The sequence below is a fragment of the Brienomyrus brachyistius genome, chromosome 8 (genome assembly GCF_023856365.1).
Source record: "Brienomyrus brachyistius isolate T26 chromosome 8, BBRACH_0.4, whole genome shotgun sequence".
NCBI classification, from domain to species: domain Eukaryota; kingdom Metazoa; phylum Chordata; class Actinopteri; order Osteoglossiformes; family Mormyridae; genus Brienomyrus; species Brienomyrus brachyistius.
This window is the reverse complement of record NC_064540.1, coordinates 16,864,606-16,874,087: the sequence shown is the minus strand read 5'-3', so window position 1 is coordinate 16,874,087 and position 9,482 is coordinate 16,864,606. Positions and strand designations below refer to the sequence as shown.

The following is a 9,482-nucleotide window of genomic DNA, read 5'->3' as shown; positions in this document are numbered from 1 at the left end:
TGGTTCAGATTTGATTACTGACACTGTCCACTGTTTGTAGTTATAATACCACAATCAGTCCATATGTGTTGAGCTTTTATCATTTGGGTTCCGTGCTGCAGTGTGTATAGTAAGCCACAGTGTGAGTAACTTCCATCCATCCATCCATTTTCCAAACCACTTATCCTATTGGGTCGCGGGGGGTCCGGAGCCTATCCCGGAAGCAATGGGCACGAGGCAGGGAACAACCCAGGATGGGGGGCCAGCCCATCGCAGGGCACATTCACACACCATTCACCCACACATACACACCTACGGGCAATTTAGCAACTCCAATTAGCCTCAGCATGTTTTTGGGCTGTGGGGGGGAAACCGGAGTACCCGGAGGAAACCCCACAACGACATGGGGAGAACATGCAAACTCCACACACATGTAATCCAGGCGGAGACTCGAACCCGGGTCCCAGAGGTGTAAGGCAACAGTGCTAATCACTGCACCACCATGCCGCTCCTGTGTGAGTAACTTGGTGTCTCTAAATTGCTTGTATGTGTGAGTGTGTGCATGTGATATGCAATGGACCAGAATCCCATCAGGACGCCAGCCTGCCTTGTGTCCTATTTTCGGATGAAATGATAATTGCGTGTGAAGCTCAGAGCATACAAATTGACTATGCAGGTTTGTTGTAAGGACTGGAGATGTTTAAATCATTATTGTGGTATACATTAAGTACCTTTCTGATAATTTTAAATTCCGTTAATCAGATGCTCAGTTTTTTATTTAGCTCCCTAAAGGATTTTATGCAAATTTCCAGCAGAGTGACGAAAGACAACAGGAATGTTTATTAGTGGATGGTTGCTGTCGTCGTAGTGGGGGTTTAGTATGGTGCCAACAGATATGTATGTATCACATCCAAAGTGTTCCACCACATTTGTATGGGACAAAAATATATTGTGATGGTGGTATTTAAGATTCTCTATTGTTCCCAACTGCTGCCTATTCTATACATTTCAAATAGATTTGGTGGCCAGTCCTGTCTCAGTAGGGTGAAACTTGAGAATGTTAGTCCTGCATACTACAGAAAAAAATGTTTGCCGATGAAGTGCCTGTTGCTCATCTCCTGGTGTAGCATTTTTGTATCTTCTCCATGTCACCTTCCAATGTAGCCACAGACACCAATGCTAGATCATTTGGTATTATCTTGCACTTAAAATATAGTGCAGTTTAGTAGAGAAGATGGTCAGTGATAACTTCTTCACCAGGCAGTACTGACTTGGAAAATGTGAGGTTTTTTAATTATTATATAACGATTAGAATACAATCGGTTCTACCAACACTTTGATTCATTATTTGCTTCTCTTATGCTACTTCACCGTTTTTCATTTATAGTTTTTTTATACACGTACCAAATGGTGAATCCTTAACTTATGAAATAACCAAACCAGACCATAAATCATAAAGTATGTTATTTAAAAGGAAGAGCTTTGCAAAATATTCATATTTCTATCTCGATAAAACCTGTCATCTGCCTACGCAGAATAAAAATAGGTGCTAGACTAAAGTGTAAAATACCCTTAAATGCGAAAAGATTCTGTCACTAGCCTTTTAACAATGCATATCAGCTAAAGCAAAGAAATATACAAAATTAAAGCTTTAATATTTAATATTAGTTTTCAATACTTCATATTAAAAGCTTTGCAAAACTGCAGTAATATACAAATAATGCTTGAAGTTCGAACAGAACTTCTAAGTAGTTCACATGTAAATATAACTTATTGCACTTATTCTTTCTGGAAAACTAACTTTTATACACTGAACAAACCATACTGAATTATTTTTTTATTTCTAAGCACGCCTGCAATAAAAAAAATAGATCATAAACTTAAAGGTAATGCATTTAAAATATGACTCAAATGCATGATTTGATTCCACCTTTCACCAAAATTTGTCCAGCAAACTATAATTTACTAACATCCATTTCTCAAGATGTGATAAAGTGACAAACAGAAACAATTGGAGAAGCGTTTCAGAGCACATATTTTATCTGAAACTACAGTTGAAACTACAGAAATTTGTTACAGCTTGACAGTACATGAATACATAAATACATAAAATAAAAAAAATTAAAATACTTTACAAGGCAACATTGCACAGATCTCTGAATAGAGACATAATGAAACAGAATCAACTGAATGATAAACCTTGTGGGAATGAAAACAAGGACATAATTCAAACATACACGCTCATATCTCCATTCAGCCCATGCCCTGTACCCAAAAAAATACAAATGGCTTTAGTAAAACTCCACAACAGAATGGAAGCCGAGGAAAATAAATAAATGCCCATGAATGGTGTGAGACGCCTCATGGAATGCCATCTTTCCGTTGGCAACACTGGGAGGGCGGAACGTTCCAGTCGTAGATGTAGGAGAGGCGCAATTTTACTTCTTTCTTGCACAGACGGCCCTCCTTCTGCAAGGTTTGGTGTTTCTCCAACATGTCCTCCAAGCTCTGCTTGTGCGTTACCAAGTACTTGTTGTTGCAGCCCCGCGACTTGTACTCCGTGTCAAAGCGGGGATCATGTGTGCGGCGCACATTCACCGGAGCCAGCCAAGCCCCCATAGACACATCTTCACTTTGCCAGACCTTCAGGAAGTTCACATTGAGGTGCACATAGTGCACCAGGTCAGCTGACAGGATGTAGCCCCCACCCAGCGCATAAGGTAAGTAGTAGTCACACAGCTCCCAGGTGCTCTCCTTCCATTTCCCTGCTGCTTTCACCCTTCCCCTGCCAGAGAAAAAGCCCCAATAAAGTCTGCTGACCTCCTTGACTTTCAGCTCCTCTTGGATGACATCAAGGCGGGCAAAAGTATCATCATCAGATTTCAGGACATATTTAAACTGCACATTCTGGTCCAGCCAGGTATACATATGTAGGAGCTTAAGGGTAAGATTCTCATAGGAATCCCTCAGCTGTGGCAGCAGGAGGAGGTCGCGATGGCGTACCTGTTCAGTGTCCAAATTCTGAAGGTCTTCCCTGGGCAGCCCCTCGGTGCCAATAACAAAGTAGCCCAACACATCAGAGTCCCGGTTTGCTAGCCAAGTACTGCGGATGATGCTACGTCGTTCCGTATACTTGGGTCCGGTTATTATCAGGACCACCAGAAACGCCGACAGCTCCTTGGAACGTGCTTCTGGCTGCTGAACTTCGTAATGAGGGGCAGCCCCGGGCAAGTCTATGGATTTCAGGGTTTCGGAAGTACATTTTGCAAGAAAGAGGAGAATCACTCCAAAAAGGCAGAGTCCCCCGATCACCAAGGGCGTCTTGTGGCGGCACAAGAGCCGCACTAGGTTCATGGCGTCAGATTCAAAAATCTAAATAGGTTATTTAACAATTGAAAACAATTGTAACAAAATAGTTTACATCAGAATGAAATTAGAATTATTGTAGATGTTACTGTGACTAATTTGTGCTGGGCTTACTTTTCCCTTCCAAAAATATGATCAGATTCATTGTGCGAGGAACATTAGCCACACTTATGACCTGTAATCAGACAATGTAATAGACGGTCCATGGGATCATTTTTAAACAAAATCACAGTATTAATATGCATACAGATGGTAAGGCTTCAAAACACTGAACTCACGAAGGTACCCATGTGTGGAGGCTGACCCAATTCTATAAAACTTAAAGAATAAAAAAAAAGCATAGATCACGTCTATGGATGCAATATGGGAAAACTTTAGTCATACAGTAAACTCAAAACATTTGCCTATGCATTTTCAGATCATCTTATTTAGTAGACTGAAATGATAATTTCTGCAATATATATCCAGCTGGTTTCTAAACACTACCAATGTGCATTTTGAGTCGTGGTCATTAACAAATTTCAGTAACTGAATTTTTATTATTTCTAAATATCAGACGGCCCTTTATAACAATACGCAATTGAAGAACTTGATCGGTTGTGTTAATAGTCGTAGCATCGCCGAAAAAGTAATCTTTCAGAAGACTGATCCACTTGATTGTAGATAAATTTGCATCACTAGGGCTGTTGATTGAATAGGGAGATGCAAGCGTTTACGTTTCTCAACCACATCTTTTAGCCTGGACAAAAACACACCAAAAATGCAGCAATGCAAAGTGTTACTGTAGCTGGAAAAATTAAAACTAATGATATTACGGTTCTGACTGGAAAATATGCTAATTCTGTGTAATAAAGCCAAGGCTCAATAAATATGAGCTACTCAACTGAAAATATACGGCACTATTTAGATTTAAAATAGCAGGTACAATAGCTATTTAAAACAGCGAATATACCTCAGAAATCTTAAGACGTCTCCGACATTATCTATTTTATGCGTTAAGGTTACATGATATTCACCTTTAAGATATTTGTCGAACAAATTAACTAATATATAGTATTTAAATTATTTATATACTAGCAACACACGCAAACTGAACAAATAAAACAGCACGCAGGCAGCACTGTACCTGATTGCCGATGCGATGTGTCAGGCAGGATTTACCGTTGATATTATAAATGGATTAGCATGAAATAGAAGCATAGTTTCTTTATATATAAAACAAAGCATCAAACCCACCCAATACATTTAATCATTTATAACTAAGAAATGTCTGTCATTTACATTTAAACTCAGATACTGTTAATGTTCATAGCGAGCAGATTAGCATAGTCGAAGAAATACAGCAACGTACTGCCCTTGTACAGCGAAATATATTCAGGCCTCCGCTTGTTCTTTGGTTTACTGATTAAGGAGCGCATATCTTCGATTGAGTGCACAGCGCCACCTAATGTGTTGGAGTGGGTGACATGACGGCATCTAAAATAATAGAGCAGCATTGTAACTGTTCTAAGTACCACACTGCCATCTATTGGATACATCTGATTACTCACAACTTTCTCTGAAACTTGAAACCATCTACTCGTTGCATCGGAGTATTCCAATTTCCATTATATATTACATTGATTGTTCTTTTGTCAGAATGCCTACACCTACTTCATTGCTAACTGTAGTTCTTCAAATGGAGTACACATATACTTCAAAATATCACGTCATGACCTCTAAGACAGGGAAAGGGAACCAGGGAAGGGACATCATGAGATTCATACTAACGGGGACTAGGAAGACAGGAAGACAGCTGAACATAAACGGGGAAGCGGTAAACTGTTTCATGTAGGGGGCTTGTTACCTTCACGCTAAAGGTGGCGCACCTTAGGAGATGGGTAAAACTTGGCGGGGATGTTGGGGTATGGGTGAAGCACCTAAGGAGGTGAATGGCGCACCTTAGGAGATCGGTGGAGCACCTCAGGAGATGGGTGGAGCACCTCAGGTGAGAGACTGGGAACCTTGTGTGACTGGTGGAACCTTGCGTGGAGCTCAGACACTTCGGACGACTTTCAGGGAACCTGGGGAGACTGGTAGAGCTTGGACACCCCCAATGTCGGGTGGAGCTCAATCACCTCAGGAGACAGGGTAAATATGGATTGGACATCTGGGTCTGTTCCGGGGGCAATAGCTGCCTTACTGGGTGCTGCAGACCCGTATAATGAGCAAGGCCAAGGAGTCTGAGTGTCTGGGCTTGCGAGTGTCCTGGATAAAAACCAAGGTCCAGGCTTTTAGTGACCTCTTGGGCACAGCTATCAGCGATGTATCTGTCTGTGGAAAGAATGTTGACCGCTTAAAGAGGTTCATTTACCTCAGTAGCGACATTCATGTCCCTGGTGACTCTTCCTACGAAGACAGCAGACGGAATGGGAGAGTATGGAGGTCATGAGGCTGCTGGAAAAGGGTATGCAGTACTCCCAATATCTTTGTTAGAGGACAAAGGTCCAAGTCCTTAGATTCCTGGTGCTCCCTTTTTTTGCTTTATGGTTGCGAGACAAGATTGGACTCCTTTAGTATGTCTCTTCAGGGAAACCTTGGGTACTGCAAGTATGACTGTCAAATGAGTGGTTAATCAGGAGGTCCTAAATGAGGCACATTACCTGCATTATGAAGAAAGTGTAAGCCATGACACTACAGCCATGTGATAGCATTCTCTGAGGGTGATCCGACTCACAAGGTCCTCGTTGCTGAGGACCCGAGCAGCTGGACCAGGCCGAGGAGACACCCACGTAGGGGAGTTGGTATTTTTCACGTCTATTTCCGTTTATAGCTCGCTGAAATCTATGTAGAATCGTGAAAAAAAAACACGGGCTAAATCCGTAATGTCTTTTCAAAACGTCCATTGTCGGAAGTATTGAAGTTTTTTAAATGAGGTTAAATCAGCAAAAACAAACCATGTCACCTTTGTTTTTACCTGCATTGGGGGCATGTAGTACTGCCTTCACACACAGATCGCTATTCACATTCTAAATAGCCGCATTTCCGCGTATTCAAATCGCATGGTAATTTGATGAATGATGCAGCAGTGAAACACGAACCAGATACATCCCATCAGTGCCATAAAAATGGGGGTAGGATGTGTCCAGGTGTGAATAGTGCATACATATATACATAAGAGCTATTAAATACTCAATGGAAGGAGCTTACAAGGTGATCAAGCCCCAGTCAGTGAAAGGGTGTTTCTTACCCCTAGACCTGAGGCTTAAGTAGGGTAAAGAGACACACGTCTGAAGAAAGACACATTGAACAGAGATAGTAGATTATGCATTCTGAAAACTTGTCACACAAATGCCAACATGGGAAAAAGAAAAATCCATACATGCTTGAAATTTTGCCAAATTGTAGTACAGAGCAAGAGAACAGTTTGGCTCAGTGTTTCTCTCTGGTCACAACCTCCCTGAAGCACATTCTATGAGCTCACTGGAGAGGACGGATCAGGGGACACCTGGGAAGAGAGAGATTTGCATGTCCAATCAACTAATGAAAATCCAAATCAACAAGCCAAGTTGAGAACAGTGTCAGTTACGGCTCCAGAAGGGGTTGTTGCTTAGCATTTGCTTCCTCAGAACACAAAGGATCTTGGGGCATAGAAGAGCCAGCATAGAGCCCTGCTGGTGAGGACAGGGAGAGAATCAGAGTGAAACAGGTGGCAAGTATAAAGGAGATGAAAGAATGTGTACAAGATGTTAGCAAGTGAACAGGGAGCATGAAAAACAGGTGATAGACCTTTGGAAAAGCAACCTAGCTGCCAGGTCAATACAATTTGCTTTCCATCATAAGACACACTAGTAGAAGTACAGATGTTGGACAAGTTTCATTACCAAAATGGGCTAGTATTAGTATGTAGTGATAGGGGGAGGACTGCTCTATATGTTAGAGTACACCAGTGTACTCTAATAGTAGATGTTACATGACAACCAAGTTCATCCTTAGGAATATGGCAAAAGGAGTTTGTGATCAAATAATTCCCCATCACAAGAAGTACACCCCTCAGCAAGCTTTGCACAGAAAAGCATTTATTGTTTAGTTGACCACACAGTACCAAAAACACCTTGACTGGGAAGTCATCATCACCCAGTCTCCAAGTGGAAAATCATAGGGACAAGCTGCATGCACTCCAAAAGGCCATTTGGCAGCATTTCAACATCCCAGAACAATGGAAATCTTTGTATGACTCATGGCAGGATAGGGGGGCCAAAGGGAGAAGGCAATACTGTAGAGAAAGCACATGCATTGGGTTATTACAAGCCACAAAGCAGTTACTCTGGGTTTAAAATCACAGCCGAACTGTGGAATATGGAAGGAGACAGTAGGAACACTGCATGTTTAATATCCCACAGCAAGCCATTTGCTCTTCATGCACACAGTCTTGGTTTACTGGGCTTGGGGGGGGGGAAAAAAAAAAAAAAAAAAAAAAAAAAAAAAAAGTGTTTGACGTTACAGGCCCCAAGGAAAGATACCCATCCACCAGAAGCCATTATTCCAGTCCTTGCCAACATTACCTGTAGCTGGATGTGCACACAGGCGGCCACAACCATTAGAACAACAATTCCAGCCCTTGGGACAATCTTTGTTAGCAGTACATATTCTGTCTCCTTTCTTTATGGTGTTACATGGACCTGGATTTCCTTCAGAAGCAAAAGATCAGAGGCACATTAAATATTGCACCAACAGATATCACAATTTCCCCATCAGCCCAGCTACGAGCTAGTACTCAGGTCAGTGAGGTTCCAAGAAAGTTGCATGCAAGTGCCAGGACATGAATCCCACATTTCATCAGGGGGTGGGTGGGGGGAATGAATCTTTGAGGATGACCACTTCTGGATTTCAGCTGAACCATCTGGTTTTCCAGCCCTGTCCAGACTGCTGCTGGGAGGGGCCCTTTAGTGTCACGCCAATGGTCACCCTAGTCTTACCCAGTGACTGGGGAACAAGGAGCACATTTGTATCACTCAAGAAAGGAGGGGCATTACTTACCAAGACCTTGTCGCCCACAGTAACGGATGGAGTAAAAGGCACAGCACTTCATTCTGTCAGGACACTCATTGTCACAGGTACACAATGAGCTTGATGGCAGTTCCCTCATACTTATTGGACAGGTCCCTGGTTTACCAACTAGGTAGGAAAGCCATAATAGGTTTATTCATAACTGCATTAGTTATAAAATAAACCAAACTGCATGCAAAAGCAAACACAAGCACATCTTTAGTTACTCATTTTAAATCATTCCAAAAGGTACAATTTAACATTCAGGAGTTTGTTCAGATTGAGGAATTTGATTGGAGAACACAATGTGAATTTTTGGTTGGTTAGTGCATCTTCATCTATTGAGCTCAAAGACAATCCAATCACCTTTTTAAGCGTGTCCCTGACTTACAAGTGGGTTTTGGCACAATAAGGGCCACCTTTCACTTACAAGAAAGTGACAATCAACATAGCAATTTGCTACAACTACCTGTAGGGTTAAGTATTCTTCTACATCTACCATTACCAGCAATACAAACAAGCATAATCAAACGTAGGTTAATTCTGAAGGAGTATTAAACTTACTCATACAGAATATTTCCTGGAAGCCAAATACCAACACAAATAACCACTCAGCCATGAGCACAAGCGTCAGAATCACCCGCATTATTGCTGCCCTGTTGTCTGTTGTTTCCCACTTAGCGTGGTACTGGCTTTGGAAATCGCCAATTTAAAGGTAACTTTAAAAAGAGGCGTGGCGAGAGGACGGCGCTACATTTATCCTCGACGCATCCCTTTTCGCACAATATATAGTGTACTATAAAATGTATTTTTAGTTTTTCATTCTTAATTAAAGCTTACTGTAAGGCTTGTATAATTCAAATATATGTCTCAGTGTTGAATATATTTATTGAAACGGCAATATATCAAAATAATACCTGGTTCTATAATTGCGAACACGTGAGAATACGGACACCGTCCATTTAACGATGTGTTAAAACACAATTAAAGTAAAAAAAACACAAAAGCTGTTTTTCCCTTGGATTTAATATTGTTTTGAACTGCAGTACATTACACCTGATTTTGTTTAATTCGAATGTATTTGATATATAATTTAATATATAAGGAAC

The 9,482-nt window shown here is 41.3% G+C and overlaps 1 protein-coding gene and 1 long non-coding RNA gene across 3 annotated transcripts; both read right to left on the bottom strand.

Annotated features, from left to right (window-relative positions):
• Window positions 1-1,246: 1,246 nt before the first annotated feature.
• Window positions 1,247-4,769, bottom strand: b3galt6 (UDP-Gal:betaGal beta 1,3-galactosyltransferase polypeptide 6). 2 transcript variants are annotated; one of them, XM_049023838.1, is made up of 2 exons: window positions 4,472-4,769; window positions 1,247-4,084 (listed from the first exon to the last, which is right to left on the bottom strand). In XM_049023838.1, the coding sequence occupies exon 2, from the start codon at window positions 3,331-3,333 to the stop codon at window positions 2,341-2,343; it is 993 nt and encodes a 330-aa protein (XP_048879795.1). In that variant the 5' UTR covers window positions 3,334-4,084; window positions 4,472-4,769; the 3' UTR covers window positions 1,247-2,340. The 2 variants fall into 2 exon arrangements, with proteins under 2 accessions (XP_048879795.1, XP_048879796.1); XM_049023839.1 differs by having other exon boundaries at window positions 1,247-4,028.
• A 2,617-nt stretch (window positions 4,770-7,386) lies between these two features.
• Window positions 7,387-9,094, bottom strand: LOC125748048 (uncharacterized). Its single transcript, XR_007399446.1, has 4 exons — window positions 8,938-9,094; window positions 8,365-8,502; window positions 7,890-8,015; window positions 7,387-7,600 (listed from the first exon to the last, which is right to left on the bottom strand). It is a non-coding gene; the product is annotated as an uncharacterized LOC125748048 (long non-coding RNA).
• Window positions 9,095-9,482: the final 388 nt, after the last annotated feature.

What these genes read in the sequence shown, in the direction of transcription:
- b3galt6 (XM_049023838.1), bottom strand. Translation starts at nt 3,333, where the DNA reads ATGAACCTAGTGCGGCTCTTGTGCCGCCACAAGACGCCCTTGGTGATC.